Source organism: Lontra canadensis, unplaced genomic scaffold, assembly GCF_010015895.1.
Source record: "Lontra canadensis isolate GAN:19392208 unplaced genomic scaffold, GSC_riverotter_1.0 scaffold225, whole genome shotgun sequence".
NCBI classification, from domain to species: domain Eukaryota; kingdom Metazoa; phylum Chordata; class Mammalia; order Carnivora; family Mustelidae; genus Lontra; species Lontra canadensis.
Window position 1 is genome coordinate 490,194 of NW_022631219.1, and position 19,269 is coordinate 509,462.

The 19,269-nt window shown below is 49.7% G+C and overlaps 1 protein-coding gene across 1 annotated transcript in view; it reads right to left on the minus strand.

The window, feature by feature from the left end:
* The window catches only part of NXN (nucleoredoxin), a 148,580-nt gene that overhangs the window by 15,342 nt on the left and 113,969 nt on the right, over positions 1-19,269 (minus strand). Inside the window, exons 2-5 of the mRNA XM_032849371.1 lie at positions 10,507-10,624; positions 8,798-8,931; positions 8,240-8,340; positions 6,535-6,641 (exon numbers count right to left, since the gene is read on the minus strand). Coding sequence (XP_032705262.1) covers positions 6,535-6,641; positions 8,240-8,340; positions 8,798-8,931; positions 10,507-10,624 — 460 coding nt within the window. The remainder of the gene's footprint in view (positions 1-6,534; positions 6,642-8,239; positions 8,341-8,797; positions 8,932-10,506; positions 10,625-19,269) is intronic.

A 19,269-nucleotide genomic window follows, 5' to 3' on the forward strand; every position in this document is an offset into this window, starting at 1 on the left:
CATCTCAAATGCAGCATGGTCAGAATTAAGCTACCGTTCAACCGAATTCCATATGGCTGCTGGCCACATGCCGCACGCCCAGCACACACAGCTCCCCCAACTCCGCTGACGGGGGCTGCCTCCTTCTGGCTGCTTGGGCAGGAAGCCATGGAGCCGTCTCTGACACTCCCTCACTCTCATACCCCACATCAAATCTGTCAGCAAACTCTAAGACTCTATCCTCAAATTCTGTCAAGAACCTGCCTGGTCTTGCCACCCCCACTGCCATTCTCCCTCCCCGAGCACCGCCATCTTGGCCCTGGATGACTACAACATCCCACAGCAACCCCCAAATTAATCTGTTACTGAGGTATCGCTTTAGCATGGGGTCTAGAACCGAACCTGTGCCATCCCCGAGGAGTGTCTGTACTTGCAAGGAACTTGTACTTGCAATTGGCTGGTAAGATCAGTAAGATCCTGCTGCACAAGAACTTACCAACAACAGGCACTTGCAACAGAAACCAGACCCCTGATGCACGTGGAACCCCGCCCCCCCCCAACAATGCCATGAAGCAGAAGATCGTAAGTGATCCTGTGAGGCTGGAGGGAGGAAGACGCAGGGGGATGGGCTCTGGGCTGCAGCAGCCACATGGGCCACTTGTCCCTCTCCCCACAGGTAGGCCTGTCATGAATCCCGGTGTGAGGCCAAGTCATAGGGGTTGCTCACTGTGTCCATCTGAAGTACCAGTGGATGATCTCCCTCTGGGATTTCTCTTCTAGTCTAGATTAAGTGTCACTATGGCACTGATCACCACTTTAATCAAAACTTTCAAAAGGCTCCAAAGTGTAACGGGTCAAGATCAAGGAGACGTGCGGAATGGTGCTCAAGGCTCGCTAGGAGGTGGTGTCACTGACTTACTGCCCACTCTGCCCTACAGTACACTACAGGCATCCTATTCTGACCTTTGCCCTCGCCATTCTCTACCTAAATCCCGTCCACTCTGAAAGGCTCGTGCTCCAGAGCCACCTGTTCTAGGAAGCCTTCCTGGTTCAACAGCTCCAAGCCAGAGTCTCATCTGAATTCAGATTATTCCGCTGCATGGCCCGTCACTAGGTGCTGCCTTGAGAAGGATCCTGTGCTTTCCACACTCTCATGTCACTGTGCCTTAGCGCATGTCTGGCTTGATGGGGCCAGAGGCAGACGGATCAAGGTCATCTGGCAATGCCTGCCAGGATGCCCTCAGGAATGGGTCCTAAGGCTTCGCCCAAGAGGTCAGTGATCAAGGAGGCAGTCAGCACAAACACTGTGCCAGGGAGACTATACACCTGAGAGCAAGAAAGCAGGGGGTGGGGGCTCGGAGAGGGGACAGGTCCACCCTGAAGAGAGACTAGCACAGAGGGCAGAGGGGGTTGTATACCAGGGAGCCAACCAATGAGCAGCAGCAGGCCAGCCTGAGGCAGAGGACGCTCACTGGTGGGAGCTGGGATCGGCCTGAATATCATTCTTTCACCGAGGCTAGCTGCCCGCTGCTCGCCTGCACACAGCGCCCCTCCAGGTCAGCCTGCTGGTCCTTAACTGAGAGCCCCTTGCAGTCCCGACCACAAGCGTGCTTCTCATCCCCACACTGCCAGGGCCTTAAGAGTTGGTGCCAGATCAACGTGTCTCCAAGAAGTCCCCATTCTCCTCCTCCTCGGTCTTGGGCAGCCACTTTCCGGCTGCCCAGGCCACACCTAACAACCGCGGCTCCTACGTCTGTAATATTTATAGGTTGGCAGCTGCGGAATCTGAGTGTTCCCTTCTCCGACGGCCGAAGGCAGGCAGAACGTGAGCCACTTAATTCTTCTGTGCCCTGCCCAACAGTTTGCAGGGCGCCCTTGAACAGTGCAGCTTGTGATCTCTCCTTCTGAGACTGCTATTCTGTACCAACCCTTGCCGCACTTCCCCAGGGTCCCCAGAGGCATCTCATGGAGCAGAGAGAGAGGGCACAGACTGCCACCCTAAGTGACTATGCATGATATAGACCATCTTTTGGTAATTGTTAGTTTCAAGTGATTCCACAGCCTTAGCACTGGCCTCCAGGAACACCTGCGTCCCGCCCCCCACCTCCCCCACCCAGAAAAGGGCCCTACCTTGGGAAGGAAAGATTCCACTCATTGATGGCACGGGCTGGGAAAGAATGTGCCTCTGCATGGAGTGGCCTTGTGGTGGCCGGGGCAAGTGGCAGTCCTCTAAGCCTTCATACAAAATGGCACTTACTGGACCAACACTTTCTAGTTCCTCAAGACATCATCATACTCTGCTCTTGAGATTCTCCCCCAGTGTAAGTCTCCTCCTGTCCACTCAAGGGCAGCACCGGGCTAGTCTTCTGGTTTCCTATTTCCCACGGAGCTCAGTGCATAGGCTTGGTGGTTAGCGGGAGTTCAAGAAATAGATTCCCATGCATTTAAACCTACTCTGCCTTTCTTCCAAAAAGGATTGGAGGTTGCTTAAAAAGTATGTGATATAAGCCAATAAAAACAGATGAAAATATCCTCCTGAAGGGAAAACAGGAAGAGTAAATGAAGCTAATAGGGTCAAGGGCATGCAACAAAAAAGGTGAGTTTTGCAAAGTTGCTAAAGCTCTGGGTTTTCTAGGGGTTACAGGGGAAAAAAAAATGTGGTCCATAATGAAATTCAACATACACAAAAGATGAAGGAAAAAAACTAAAAACAAAATCCACCACTTGCTCAAGAGAAGTTCAGCTTCTGCCGGGCACTATAGGATAATTTCCTGAGCATAAATTCCTACAAGTGTGATTTCTAAATTAAAGGTTTTGTAGATTTTTAAAAGGCCTTTGATGTATATTGCCAATTGTTCTCCTGAAAGGTTGTCCTGATTTACATTTCTACTAGCAGTCTGCTCTCTTCCCTACACTAGGGATTCTCTTTTAGTGGGGATGGGGGTGGGGGAGCTGGGAGATCTTTGCAAATGAGATAGATAAAAATTCAGTGTTTTCATCTGTAAATCACGGAAGTAAATTATGCTGAATGTTTCTCACGTCATATGAAAATGATATGATCCTATCGTACCAACGCCCTGGATGATGAGGCCTGCCTCAGACCCTATACATAGTTTTTACTAAATTCTCTCTCTTTTTTAAAGCTTTTATTTATTCATTTGACAGAGAGAGAGAGCGAGCATGCGCGCCCAAGCAGGGGGAGAAGCAGAGGGAGAGGGAGAAGCAGACTTCCAGGTGAGCAGGGAGCCTGATGCAGGGCTCCTGGGTTCATGACCAGAGCCAAAGGCAGAGACTTAACCAACTGAGACACCGAGGTGCCCAATTCTCTCTTTTTTCTAAGGAAATCTCTTTTTCTACGAAAGGTATTTTTGATTTGCCATACATGTTATTAATATTGTTGGTTGCCTTTGTTTAAGTTTTTTGACATCCAAAAGTTACCTTTTCTATTGTAAAAGGAAATTTACCCCCTTTCCTTCAAGTTAATCTGTTAAATATTTATTAAGGCCCAACGCTGAAGCCTCTCAATTTTACTGAGAATAAGGAACTAGTTCAAGGTCACTCAGCAGAAGGTAGAGACAAGGCTGAGTTGTTGGTGGCCTAGACAAGAGAGGTGGTTATCAGTGAAAGTGGAATAATAGAAGAAATAGGAAACAATGCCCCAGGCAAAGATCCAAGAGGCCCCAGGCCTGGTAGATGTAGGAGAGTTGAGATCCTTCTTGGTATGTACCTCTAAGATGCCTCGCCGTCATCTGTGAGGGTGTGCTCCACGGCCCAAGCATGTCGCAGAGTCAAGTTTTGTGCACATTTGTGTGTGAATACACACACGCGCACAGACATGTACAGAAGCTGGAAGAGAGGAGGCAGGAGAAGCCAGAACATGACTGAAGGGCCTTTGTTGGGGAGTCAGAGGAAGACACACATCAAAGACGCCTGCTGGTGTATACGGGGAGTAGAGAATAGAGAAAACTCAGGAATATCTCTGTATTGCTGCAAGGACCAAGATGAGAAATCTGTGGTCCTCAGAAGAAGCAGGGCACAGCTGCATGTAAACATGGGCACTGAAGGGCAGCAAAATCCAGGTATCACTAAGGAAAGATCTGGAACTACCCAGTCTCACCTAGAGCCCCTCCAAGAACATCTAGTCACAACCCAGGGACTGAGGGTGAGGGACATTCACACTGGCTGACTGCACCCCTTTCCCTTTCCCACTATACAGTTATAATAAGATTGTGATGGGACGCCTGGATGGCTCAGTGGGTTACGCATCTGCCTTTGGCTCCGGTTATGGTCCCAGGGTCCTGGGATCGAGCCCTGCAAAGGGGGGCCTTGCTCACTAGGGAGTCCGCTTCTCCTTCCACCTGCTGCTCCTCCTCCTACTTGTGCTCGCACGCGTTCTCTCTCTCTGACAAGTAGATAAATAAAATCTTAGAAAAAAGAGTAAGACTGTCACATTTCCTTTAAGCGACACACAGAGTTACCTCTGGGGTGAAGATCTGAATCCTAGGACTAAGGTGTGTTTTTTAAGTGAACAAGGGGGACCAAGGAAAACATTCAAAACCCTCCAGCCCTGTCCTTCCCTGTCATACTCTGACAGCAGAGGACCCTTGCCCTGGCTCTTTCCCAGTAGCCCTACACCGGCAGGGCCTCTGTGTCTTCTGCTGATAACATTCTTTCTCCCCATTTTACATTTCAAACTCCTACGGTTTCCAGATCTCCGTTTGAACATAATATTCTTACCTTCCCAGCCAATCCGGATTCCCTGTTACAGGCCCCGCTGGCACTGGGAACACCTTCCTTCCGAGCACCCACAATCGCACTTAGATTTATTTGTACAATTGACTGATGGGGTATGAGCCTCCCGTCTAGGACTGTAAGCACCCTGGGGGTAGGGATGGGGTCTGTTTTTACTCAAGACTGTGTCTCCCAGGCCAGGAAGAACAGACCTCCTCTAGCCAGCTCTCAGTAAATAACTTATCGAATGAACGAATGAAAGAATTCAGAGACCTGAAGTTTCACTTATCCTCACAAAGGGGCAATTTAACCCTCTGTTCAGTACCAGCAGCCAAAGGTCATTCCTGATACTCCTCTCGACAGATGCTGCTCCTACACCAAGGCCTGCGCGATTTAAGTCTCTGTGCAAACAGAGTGCGAGAAGGAAAGAAGCCTGTGATATCTTCTTTAAGTTACTCAACCCGGTACCCTTCCTTCTGGACCAGTAAACAATTCCTATCTGTCACTAAGCTTTTGTTTGGGAAGGGAACTGATTTCATTTTTTAAAAGGAGGCATGAGCCTCCACAATCCTGAAGGGTTAGCTTCAACAAGACCTAGCTTATCAATACCCAAAGTGTGGTCCCTGGGCCACCCGCATCAGTGTCACTTGGGGGCTTGCTAGAGAGGCAGGATCTCAACCCCACTCGTAGCCAGACCCAGGGAATCTGAATCTGCCTTTTCACAAGCTCCCTAGAGGCCTCTTACGTGCGTTTGGAATGGAGAAGCATTGACTTAAAATTAACTGTTCATTTTTTTTTAAAGCTTAGCTCCAAACAAAGCCATATGCTTTCTCTAAATGGTAAAGAAAAAGCTCAAAGAACCTTATGAGTCCCCTCTAAGCTGTGGAATTTGTGGCTAAATTTTGATTTGCCTTTTTTCTTCCCCCTCCTACTCCCTATAACACAAGAAGCACTGAGAACTCAAATATTAGCTGTGTCTGCCTAGGGCTAACCGGGACCTGGTACTATGGCTACCAAGGAAATGAGTTTAATCCTTTTTTTAAAATTGAGATATAATTGACATAGAAGAATGCATTTAATTCTTAATAGGTCAGTTAAGTGCTTTATCAAGAGAAAAGCCAGCCGGGTGAAGGCTGGGAAGAAGATAGTCACATAATAGAGAATAAAAACACAGTTTGCCTCACTTAATAACCGTTATTCCCAGAAAACACACATGATTAGTACTTTAAGTCCTAGTTTTCAACACTCTCAGGAAATGAGTTTTCTCACCTACAAGTCCCAGCCACTCAGCCCTCACTACTGTGCCTCAGGAACGAGGAAATGCTCTCGATCCCTTACCCTAAGAATGCTCCCAGAAACTCCTCACGGCAGGGACTTATCAGGCCCACTTTGTGGATAAGGAAACTGAGGCTCAGATCATTATAATGAGCGATGAGGAAACGGAGACTCAGCGTTTCACTGATGGAACCAAAGACCATTCCTAGGTCTGTCTGACAGGTACCCTTAGGATAGGGTTCTGCCCACGTCATTTGGGATTGAGGGCTCCACAGCCCAACCGCATCAGAGCACATGAGGTCAGGCGCTGAGAAGGGGCTGTTCCACCTGGACAAGTACTTCAAAAAAAAAAAAAAAAAAACACACAGTGGCTTTAATGGGGTATAATTTACACACTGTAGAACTCACAGCATGTAATTTTTAAGACAGCCAGGAACACGAACAGTTATGGAAATAAAGATGTCCTTTTCCCTCTAAAAGAAAAGCCAAAGATGTGGTGAGCCAGTCCAGCAAGTCTTCGGGAAGCCCCATGGAGTCAGGAAGGCCTACCTTGGATTCCGTACAGCCGGTTGAGGCGTGACCGCCGGGCCTCGTCGGTGTAGGGGACAGCGAGCCAGGGCATCTCACTGAAGTACTGTTTGAACGAGTCCTCGGACCTACAGAAACACACATGGAAGCAAGGCTCTGCTATCCCCAAAAGCACCACCGCCGGGTCCTCCCCGCCTTCTACCAAGCTACGGCCGGGGCTCCACAGGTTTGGCGCCCCTATTGTGCTCCTTGGATACCAGATTACAGGGTGCGGGGGGGCAATGGACTATTCTACCCCCTCTGTTGTACACGGAGAAGCAACAGCCTGCACAAAACAGGCAGATGTGAACTAGGCCATTGCAAGCAGCCCGCTCCCTGGGTCCTAGCAGTTGAACTCCGGCCCAACTTCTCATTTATCAGCAGAGATAGGTAGCACTTTTATAAGCAGCCTAGGTGTCCATGGACACTGCGTTCCCACGACACTTCTAGTCTGTGCGTATGACAGTGTATAAGCACACTCTTAACCAAGCGGAAGCCTGGGATTCCATGTATTTAAAAAAAACTCTAGGAATGACAGATCTAACCACAGTGATAGGAAGCAGATGAGGGGCTCCCCAGGGCCGGGGTTTGAGGGTGCGGACTGAGAAGGCACCTTGTGATGATGGAAATGTCTATACCGATTACAAGGGTACATACACTGGTCAACAATCATTGAATTGTACATAAGTGATACTTCAATAAAGTTGTTTTTTTTTTTTAAGCTTTAAAAAAGCGACTGCTCCATGGGTTATGCCTTCAAATCTAATCCCCAGTCCCATGCAGAGATGGGGATGTGGGGATGGAGCACGGCACAGTGCAGACTTCAAAGAGACAGAAGGGGGGCACCTGGGTGGCTCAGTGGGTTGGGCCACTGCCTTCAACTTGGGTCATGATCTCAGGGTCGTGGGATCGAGCCCCGCATCAGGCTCTCTGCTCAGCGGGGAGCCTGCTTCCCCCTCTCTCTCTCTGCTTGCCTCTCTGCCTACTTGTGATCTCTGTCTCTGCCAAATAAATAAATAAAATCTTTAAAAAACAAAAACAAAGAGACAGAAGGCCCTCGGTGTGCTGGCATCCTGGAGAATGTTCTGTGAACAGGGACTTAAGAAGCAGGAGCACCTGGTAGCTCGGTCTGAACGGGAGCTGGGGTTTTGTGATGAAGGAGGGTCACTGATGAGTAAAACCAACAAGAGGGCCTGTGGCAGAGGAAGTCGCACTGAAAAGGACCTGACATGCTCCAGAAGTAGACTTCACCCTTATTGTCTTTAGGACAGTCCCAAGGCCAAGCACGTGGCCAGAGTGAGGGGAAATTATGGCACAGCCATCCCAGACAGGTGTCAAATTCCATGAAACTCTGGCTCTTTCCTTCCCATCCTTCCCTTCCAAGCCCTTTCATCGTAATCCAAAACGCTGAACACATCAGAAAATCCTGATCTCTAATGACCCAGGCTGGAAGTGAACAGGCCCCAATATTTACAGCAAGGACAGATTTTTCTCGGCTTCCCTTCAGACAGTTGTGCGAAGAAATCTGAAATATATCTCTCCGTTTGCCAATCATCCCACATAAGCCTTCCCCGACCCCCATCTCCACAATCTACCCTTGGGAGGTGAGATGGTAAGGCCAGAGAAACGCATGTTAACCACCTCTGGAAAAGGGAACCACATGGCCACTTGCCCCAGCTCACGTTACCTGTCCGCACTAACAAAGATGATCTCAAATTTCTGGCCTGCCTCCTTGATCTTCCGGTAGGATTCCACCAGGACCCGGGTGAGGCTTCGGCAGGGTGGGCACTGCAAGAGGAAAGGGGGATCCTGTAGCCTGACGCTGGGTCTGGCCTTCCCATTTCCCAGCCACTTGCCAAGAGAGACCGGGTAAGCAGGAACCAAGTAGGACTGGGAGAGCAAAACCCAGCTTATTCAAGGGACAGAAACAAACATGGGCGCCTCCCACCCACACGGGGCATGCCAGGGGGCAGCAGTTCAAACAAACCCCCCGTAGAGACTGCTGGGAGCCTCATCAGAACGGGTCAGGAAGACTATCCTTTCAGACCAGTCAAAAGAAGTCATCTTCTTGCTGCCATCATCATTCATAATAATAAGCGCCCATAGCATGCCAACGATGCGTCAGGTGCCGGAGTAAGTAAGAACACTGGGGAGACCTGCCCAAGCAGTAACACCTCCAAGAGCCCACCACGATGGGCCCTGGTGGCAACATCCCCGCTCCCTTCTGTCTGGACTGAACACTCACCCAGTGTGCGGAGAAATAGACTCCCACATGAGACCCCTCCAGGCTGCTGCTTTCCAGGGACTGTCCATTATTCCTAAGCAAGGGCCCTGCAATGACTTCCCTGAAGGGTTTAGGTCCCCAAGGGAATTCCAAACCTGAAAACAGGCAACAGATGGTAAGAACATTGTTAAGATTCTTCCTTACCGCCTCTGGCCCAAGAGACCTCGGAGAGGCACGGCCCGACAGCCTTACCATCAAACAGTACTTGTAAACACAAGCATAGACTCTGGGGCTAAAACACAGGGACATAGGTGGAATCCATTCGTGGCAGAGCCCTACCTACCTCCGAGGAACCCAGGTGATCACAGGGCCCGTCTACGGGGTGGGGTGAGGGGTTGGAAAGTTATGGAAGCCTGGGTCCTGCTCTGAGTCTTGGGATCTGGGGCTAAGGTTGAAGAGGTATGTCCAAAACAAAGCCAAAGAGACTCCCCAGTAAGTCTGATGCTGGGCCAGGCTGGGGAATCACTGCCTCGTGGAGTTTCCTCAAGTCCAGCCCTGGAACCTCAACAGCTCCCAACTCTGACGGCGTTTTAGAATCAGGCGGGGAGTTTTAAAATACGATGCTCCTGGGGCCCACCCCCAGGGATTCTGATGCGGTTGGTCTGGGCTGGGGCCCGGGGAACCCAGTGAGAATTAAATCCAGTTGAAGGAAAGAGTAAAACTCACTCAACCCAGATGTTCTACATTCTGATGACACGTAAGCCCCAGGCACGAAGAGCAACAGAACAGTGTTTTCTCACGGGGTGGTCCGCGGACCACTGCCTCAGAAATTGCCTCGGGTGGGGGGGATGGGAGAAGCACAAACTGGTTAAAAATGCAAGGGGCCTAGCCCACCCCGAAACAAAGGGACCCCAACATCTCTGGAGGTGGGGCTGGGAACTCTGCATTTTTAACCAGCTCAGAGTAGAGAGAGAATGTGTGTGCGTGTGTGTGTGCGCGTGTGTCTGTGTGTGTGTGATCTGAGGAAGTGAAGACTGGGTTCTACCAGGCCTGGGTTTTAACTGAGGGCTGTTCTTTGAAGCAGGTGAAATTTCTACCAGGAGAATCCATGACCAGGGTTGAATTCTCTGATCAGGAAGTGAGGAAGGGAAGACCTCACGACACTTGAGGGCTCCAGTGCGGCAGGGAGAGAACCAGAGCTCGGACAGCCGGTGAGCAGGACAGTGATAAGTAAGCACTCGGCTGCTCACCCGGCCAGTCAGCAAGGCCAAGGCTGTGGGACTTGGGCAGCACCAAGAAATGAGGTCAGTCACCTCCGGGGGCACGAGAGCGACACAGAGACTGTGACTTTGCGATGGTGAGAGTTTAAAAAGACAAAAAGCTCACAACCTTCGAGTCCGCCTCTAATTGTTAAGGTGACAGTTACTATGGACACAGCACCAAAGTCTGTCTCCGGGCTCTCATGGCTTCTCACTCAGCTCTCAAAACCGAACTTCCCTTTTCTGATTCCATCTCTTTTGGCCCATGAATTAAAGCCCCCAGCAGGGACATTCTGATCTCTTTAAAAATCTTAACCGTGACCTGGAGAATACTGTAACTTCCTCATGGCCATACGCTCTCGCCGAGTAAACCGCTCATAGACATTTCATCTGCATGTTCTCTGCCACTGGGGACGAGTCAGGGTAGGGGGACGGAGCGGGGAGTCCGGGATGGCCACGTCAAGGTCCTACCTTCTGGGTCATCGCGGATCACCAGCAGCCCATTCCTGCACACGACCTTCCCGGTGGTGGCGTCTAGGAATATTAGTGAGGGAATGTTGGAAATGCGGTATTTGTTCCAAAGTTTAAGCTGTAAGAAGAAGAGTGAAACAGGTGGTTAAAGCCGCACGATTTGCAGCGTCCTTTCTGCGCTTCGGGCCCGAGCGGTGAACGAACCAGAACACACTGAAGTACAGATCAACCAACAAGCGAAGCTGCAGGCCCATGGGCTCATGGGCCCCCCTGGGGCAGGGCAGGGGCATCTGAGTCCCACCCAGGCAGGAAGGGAGGCTTTTTGTCGGTGCCTCTCAACCCTCTGAGCAGGCAGGCGCTCCCCTGCTTCCCCGGCTCTGCTGTGCCCCCTGAGCCCCAAAGGAGAGGGGACAAGGGTATTCAACTGAAGACCAAGTAGCCAGAGTCTGGCCCTCTCCCCACTCCACCGGGTTCCCGCACCTGGAACACCGGCAGTGGCCGTGTGTGCCACTCACCCACAAACACGGGGGAAGCAGCATCCTGAGCCAGCCCCAGCCCTCAGTTCTCGGTGCCACTTAAAACAACCCACAGTCGGGGCGCTTGGGTGGCTCAGTGAGTTGGGCCTCTGCCTTCGGCTCGGGTCATGGTCTCAGGGTCCTGGGATCGAGCCCCGCATCAGCTCTCTGCTCGGTGGGGAGCCTGCTTCCCCCCTCTCTCTGCCTGCCTCTCTGCCTGCTTATGATCTCTGTCAGATAGATAAATGATATCTTTAAAAAAAAAACCAACCCACAGTCTACTGGCAGGCTCTTGAGGATGGCTGTGCCAACAGCCCAGGACACGGAGCTGAGTGGGGGCCAGCTCCCTTCCTGTGCTCCCAGCCATCGGGGTGAACACCATTCAGGTGGGCCACTGGGCACTCTGGAACTTGACTGCCAAGCCCAGAGAGCGATATAATTACACAAAATGTCCAACTACCAAGGTGGCTCCAGAGAAGAAAGAAACCAGGGGAAATGGAAGAATGGCCCACTGGTGATTTAGCTGCAGCCTCCCTTCCGGGGGCCGGGGGCCCAGGCAGGGGGGCCGGCCGCCTGGGCATTGGCAGAATGGGGCACGGATGTGTCCAAGGGAAGCAGGCACCAGCAGTCCGGCTGCACAGAGCAGATTACTGTCTTCAATTCAATCCCGGGCAGCGAGGGAGTCGGGCGGGGTATGTACTGAGAAGTGTGAGGGCTTCCCCTGTCTGTGGAGACCTGAGTCTTGGCAGGAAAGGCTGTGGGACCCCACCTCCAACTGGCTGGGCCCCGCCTTCGCAGTGGGCTCCGGAACCAGCCCTTCGAGCAAGAGCGACTCTGCACGTCGTTCGCACTGCCCAGAGCTGCATCATTCCAGAGAAACCTGACAGAGGCTGCAGCATCTACATTTTTAGAAGAAGTTCAATGACAGAACAAGACCATCCCGTTGCCGGGCTTAGCTCCGAAAGTTCGCTAGTGCGAGGATCCAGCCAGGTTAATAAGCTTGAAAGGGGGCAGGGAGGAAGATGAAGTGACTTCTCTGGTTTAAAAAGTAGTTACTGGGAAAGAAAAGTAATGATTGGAAAAAATGAGAAATGTAGCAAACCATAAAAGTTAAGATAAAAATCAGCCATGACTCACCACTCATGAAAGCTGGGAAAGCTTCACATTTCCACCAGCGGTCAACGAGAGAGTCCATTCCTCAGTATTCTCACCAGTGTTAGTTTTCTGTTGTTGGTTTTTTTTTTTTTTTTTTTAATTTGACAGGAAGAAATGAAGCCTTGTTTTTGTTGCTTATCTTTTACTCATTGATCTTTAGGCATTTCATGTCTCACTATTGTAAGCACAGTGTTTCTTCCCCATATTTTTTTGTGACTGGTAAGTGCTAAAATGCACTCAACAGATACTAACTGGCACTTACTAACTTAGCACTAACTTCCTTCCTTAACTCTGCACAAAAGATGCAAGAAGGAACAAGGCAGATGAAGTCATTGCCTTCACAGAGCTTCTATTCTAGTGCGAGAGACATGCAACAAAACAAACAAGACTAGAACAATAATTTCAGATACTTGAATAAAAGAAAAAAGAGAAGGGTAAGAGCAAAGGCATGCTGAGGGGGGTAGTGGTACCTACTTTAGAGAGGGATCAGGGAAGGCATCTTTGAAGAAATGGCATTTGAGCACAAACCCCTGATAGGAGACAGAGCAGGATATAAATCTGAAATCATCACTGCCTGCATGCTCTCAAGGGTCACGGGCCTGCATGAGGTTCTCCAAGGATAGGACACGGCTACAGATGGAAAGGCACTCCCAGGCAGATACAGGGGCCACCCACAAAAGACTGAGAAGGAGTGACAAGTGACAGAGGAGGAAAACAGGAAGACTCTGGTGTCCCAAAGGGCAGGTGGTAGAAATGTTTTGGGGCAGAGAGATTAGACTCCTGTGTCAAATGCCGCTGAGAAATTGAGTATGATGAGGACAGAGAACTGACCAGCGGATATGGCAACCAAGGTTATTCACGACCTTGACTGGTCAAGAAGTCAGTGATGCAAGGATGAAAGACTGAGGGAATGGAAGAGGGAGGGACTGGGTGCTGCTCTGTCCAGGACACACACCTGGAGTGGGAGGGGGACCAGACAGACTTGAGTCTGCTTGCCAACACAAGACACCTAGCAGAGGACAATAATTAGAGGAAAGGCTGTACAGGGAAAAAGAAAATGGCAGATAAGAGGCTAAGGTGGTGACTATAGAGACTTTCCCTTAGAGTTTTGCTGTAAAGGGAGCAGAGCACAGGACTGTAGCTGGAAAAAAACAGGATGATGTCAGAGAGAGGATATTTTAAAGATGAGGTCAGGGGGTGGATATTTTATAGATGGGAGATACTTTAACATATGCTGTTGGGAATAATCCAGATCAGGAAAAAGTTGATGAGAAGGAAAAATCCAGGAACAAAGCTGGTGAGTAGGCCAGAAGGTGGGATCGAGATCACAGATAGAAAGAGCTGGAAAAACAGCTAACTTTTGAATGTATAGTATACTCTTACTTCAAAGCACGTTGGAGCCTGCATAGAAAGCCATGCTATTTGTAAATAAAAGGTAACTTTAGCTTCTTTTTTCAACCTTTATACCATTTATCTCCTTTTCTTATAGAACTAGATTGGCTGGAATTTCCAGAACAGAAGAGTAAGTAGCAAGCATCTCTAACTTTTCTACCTGATCGTAATGGATAGATCTTTTACCATCATGTAATTTCAGCCCTTGGTGTGAGATATTCTTTACACGATTATTATTCAGCTGTAAAAGGAAGGGAATTCTGACACATGCTATAACATGAATGAACCTTCCGGACACCACGCTAAGTGAAAGAAGCCCGTCATGAAAAGACAAACACTGTGTGATTCCATTTCCATGAGGTACTTAGAGTAGTCCAAGTCGTAAAGACAGAAATTATAATGGTGGTTGCCAGGGGCTGGTGGACAGTGGAGACGGAAGAAATGTGGCATTAATGGGTGTACAGTTTCAGTGTCTTTTAAAAATTGATTCACTTCTTTAAGAGAGAGAGAGAGAGAACGTGTGCGTGAGCGAGTATAAGCTCGATCTCACGACCATAAGGTCATGACCTGAACAAAAACCAAGAGTCGAGCACTTAACCCTACTGAGTCACCCCAGCACCCCAAGAATTTCAGTTTTACAAGGTCAAGAGTTACAGGGATGGATGGTGGTACTGGCTACACATTGATGTGAATATATATAACACTATTGAACTACTGTACACTTAAACACGGTTACGATGGTAAATTTCATGTCATGTCTATTTCACCACAATAAAAAAAAAATAGCCTCCCATAACTTTTTGACCAAACTTTTTGATCAGGAATGGATGGTTACTTTATGGTTATTCTTTTTTTTTTTTTTCAACATTTTATTTATTTATTTGACAGAGAGTGAGAACACAAGCAGGGGGAATGGCAGGCAGAGGGAGAGGGAGAAACAAGCTCCCCGCTGAGCAGGAAGCCCGACATGCGACCGGATCCAAGGACCCTGGGATCATGACCTGAGTCAAAGGCAGACGCTTAACCGACTGAGCCACCCAGGAGACCACAGGGTTATTCTTTTGATCTGTTGCAATGTATTTCATTAGTAGCCTTTAACTGCAAGGTTAAACCATCCTTGGCTTCCTAGAAGAAATCTTCCCTGGTCACACATATTATTAAGGGATCCCAGCTACCATCTTTCCTAGGCCTTGGGGCTCCCACAAACAAAGAGCATCTGGCTACAGACCTTCTTTAGGGGGCAGCCCAACTGTTCCCTAAAGTAAGTTGCAGCCTGTGAGCCTGAAATATAAAAATGGAAGATTCGTTGTGATTGGAATAGAGGCACCCACATTGCACTTGAAATGTAAGCAAGTATTGGCTCCTGGCTAGGTATTTTTAAAGGACAGGTAGCTTCTGGTACCCAGGCAACCTAACGCCTAGAAGCTGAGCCAACCCAGTGTGAGTCAGGGCCATTCCCCAGTTGACATAATAAAAGGGGGACCTGCGGGCTGGCTGGCCTGCCAGGGGATACCCTACGGGCATTAGTACAATACTTTTTAAGACTCTAAGAACAAAGATGCTGTCTCACCACTCCGCACAGATAAAAAGAACAATTTGTTCTGGGTCTCTCCTGTAGGCAGAAGGACTAGAACATCCTTCCTCCGTCCCACCCTTAATCATCAGAAATCATTCTTTTCTCTCAGTATCCTTCTTGGAAAGGTAAGAAACCTCTCCAGAATCCCCCTAACCCTTCCGTTCCCTCCCTCCTTACTAGGTATGTCCCCCCTTTCTTTCTCACTGGGGCTCAGGGGAGACAGGAGGTCTTGGCTTATGTTTTATCCACAGTTGTTGGATCTTTTGTTTCCAAATAAAGGCCCACTGGTTCGGTGGAAAGTAATAATGCTTTTAGACTCATCTCTGACACTGCAAAGTCCATCCTTCTGTAGACTAATACATCATGGTATAATTTTATAGAACAACGATTTACTGAGGAACTTCCGGCATTCACAGGTGATGTGCAGACTGCACAGGCCCGTCCTTTTGGGGCTGCAGCATCACGGCCGCCCTGCTCTGAGTCGGTGCAGAAGGCACGGGAATGATCTTTCTAAGGATGTCCATTTTGATACCTCAGTCAGAAAGTGGACCTTATGTTAGAAAAGTCACAGAGGTCCTCTTTGATGATTCTCTTATGCTGACTGGAAAGGAGAAATGCCAGAGCTTGAAGAAATGATCCCAAGACTCACCTCTGTGTCTTTTCAAGTGTGTGTGACATCTCAAGTCCACTAACGGTTTCCAAAGAGGCCTCTTAAAGCAGGTTTCATAACCATTTTGGTGTCGTGGACACTTCAGAGGATAAAAGCTACAGATTGTTTCCCCGGAGAAAAATGCGCATTCACAAAAAAAGTCTGTGTGTCATTTCACAGATTTTGTGAACTCCCTGAGGGCTGCTGGTCAACCTGTCTGATCCCAAGTGGCCTATGGACCCCAGGTGATGACCTCCACCATCTTGGGAGTACCTCGTAGGGCATGGCTTGACCTTGATTCAACCAAGAGAGCTATGATATTGCCCCATCTGTAAAACTCCCTCTAATAAAAATCGGCATCTGCCTAAACTCTGAGATGATGTAACAGTGAAGGGTGGGAGGTTATATCCTGGTCCCACGCTGCTGCTACACTCCTGAACTCTGTCAGAACCGACTACTGCCCGCGGCCTCCAATTCATCCTCTGCCTTCACGATGCTAAAGATCAGAACCACCCAGGACTAAGCACCGACTGCACCGTTTGTTTCTTTGTTTTAAAGATTCATATATTTACTGAGAGAGAGAGAGAGAAAGAGAGAGCGAGAGCATGAGACAGGGCCCCCTGATGTCTCAGAGGGAGAAGCAGACGCTCTGCTGAGCTGGGAGCCCGATGCAGGACTCGATCCTGAGACTCCAGGATCATGACCTGAGCCAAAGGCAGTCGCTTACCCGACTGAGCCACCCAGGTGCCCCTGACTGCACTTAGTTTTAAGGATCCCCAAGGAAGGAGTTCCTCTTCCTCCCTGGTGTGATATTAGAGCATTTCATCAGAGATGGGAACCAGAGTCGGGGCCTTCTCACTCTCTTAGAGCTCCTCCTTCTTGGGAGGAAATCCGGCAATGCAGAATGAACATGGGTGCCAGCAGGCCCGGTTCACCTCCCGGCCTTGACCTCTCAGTGGGCGTCAGTAGGAGACCCGGTCCTGGAGCTTGGGCGGGTCACGCCTGCTTGCCTGGAGCAGTAATGCCCACGCGTCGGGACGAATTTTAAACTTAGGTGAGGTGACGGGGGAGGAGACGCTGTGAAAACCAAAGCACGGTACACATGGGACACGTCACTAGTATCTGCATCCAATTTATGCTTATTGCCCCCTTGTCTTGTAAGTTTCCTCTTAAAAAAAAAAAAAAAATTTCCTGTCAGCTCTGTTATAAAGTTAATCAATCAACCACATAGTTTGTGGACTGTATATAGAACTCCCCGGAAAACGGGATTTCCTTCTGTCGAGGTGGTATTTTTGCCATGAGAATCTTTTGCAAAACATATACCTATTTTGAGGCCAGGTTTATGAGGTCTGTTGGCTTCCCCCCACCTCCCTCCTCTGCCTGCCACTTCCGTTTTGGACTTCCAGATTTTCAAGGGGCATCTGGAAATTGTTTTGAGTAGACTCCATGGACTCTGCTCTTCTCGCTCCTCAGAACTCCGACATGTGTGACACATGTGACACGTGTGACACGTGTGGTTCGGACGGGACTCTCGGCTTGGCCTCCTCACCTTGTGGCAGGTGACCGTGGGGTCAAGCGCAGTGTGCCTGGGGCGGAGGTGCTGGGGAGGAGGGAGGACCCCAGGCTGGCTGTGCCCCACCCCCACTCCTGCAGCCTTTGAACCAGACACTGGAGAGAAAAGGCTCCCAGCAACCTCAGCACGTGGACAGGGCCTCCCTGGCTGGCATGGCTGCAGCTGGAGACAAGGGAGTGATGTTCACATCCAGTGCCTGCCCTGTCTCGGGTGACCATCTGGCCAAACGTCCGCCCCAAGTTCACTTCGACGACAGTCGGACTGGCTGTGCCACCTCCTTTCGGAGCTGCCCAGAGGCCAGGTGACGTGGGCAGAAGAGGTCGCAGCAAACCCTCTGAGCTCAGAGATCTAAGGGCTTAGAACTAGTTCGCCGGATTCAGAAGCAAGGCAACAAAGACGAGATGGGAAAAAAAAGGCAGAGGAGACCACATTAGCTCAGCTTGGCAGAAATCAACAAGGATGACAAAATGGGCTATTGAATTACTTGAAAGTTCCCGTTCCTCGGCTGGCGGCTGGTTCTGGTTAGCAAAGCTGAGGCTGTGGTTGGAGCTATCATCCTAGGAATGCCGGCCAGGAACGCTTCTCCAGTGACCCACGAAACAATGAAGCAAATATCAAAAGGGACAGGGCTGGGAACCGGCAAACTACAAAATGGCTTGCTCGAAAGCCGAGCGCTTCTGACACACGGGGAGGGATTTGTCAGGACCCACAAATGCCACAGGGAAATGCAACCTGGCGATTTCCGAGAAGCCCCAACTCTGGAGGGTGACTCAGAATCTGCCTCTCGTTCCGAGGTCTGGGCCTTGCACTTGACTGGGGGTCCAAGTTTTTACTTCTCAACAGCTGCTGCAAATCTATGGGATCAAGCCCAAAGCTAACACAGATGTAAGATTCATCAGCAAGCTCCCTGGCAAGGTCGGAGAGCCTTCTTAGGCAAGGCTTGCCCCTGCCCTTCCACCAAGTGCTGACCACAAAGCCTTAAAAGCGTCCCCACCCTTCCTAAATGAACACTACTAAAGTTCATTATCTATACGGTCAGAGAGAAAAGAAGCCCTCCACACACAATATGGAGGCAGCCCATAAGGCTGCAGGTTACTTAGCATAGGCTCTGGAGCCCAGGGTGGCCCAGATCTAATTCTGCTCTGGCCACCTGCTGGTTGGTGACCTTAGACAAGCTATCTCACTTCTCTCTTGGTTTTCTCATCTGCAAAATGGGGATAACAGGGGCACCTGGGTGGCTCAGTGGGTTAAGCCTCTCTCTGCCTTCAGCTCGGGTCATGACCCCAGGGTCCTGGGATCAAGTCCCACATCCGGCTCCTTGCTCAGTGGGGAGCCTGCTTCTCTCTCTGCCTCTCCCTGCCACTCTGCCTGCTTGTGTGCACTCTCTCTCTCTGACAAATAAATAAATAAAATCTTAAAAAAAAAAAAATGGGGATAACAATACCTCTACCTTTGGCTAGATGTTGTGAAGATTTAGATAATGTTCCATGAAGTGCTTAGACACAGCCGGCACAGATGGGGTCCTAGAGGGTTAGTTAGCTGCTGTGATTACTATCAATTACTATTATTGTTGCTGTTGTCACTACTGTCATCTCAGGATCACTCTCAATGCTCCAGCAGAACCCTGTCCCAGAGGTAAGATGAAACCTTGCTCCTGAGGCATGATTCCAGAATGATCTGTCCTGTGACTGAAATTTTAGCCTGGTACAGCTGTTGGCTGGCCAAGTTCACGCCCGGACACATGTTATGTGTTCAATGGATGATGGGTGACCGAGTGGGATGAAGGACTGGAAGGGAGGGCACACTGTGGAGGGGCCAGCCAGACGAGACGCCTAGCTAACCACTAGCTAAGGGCCCCCTGACGTCTAAGACTCTTCCCAGTGCCCTGGGACAGTTGGGGGCC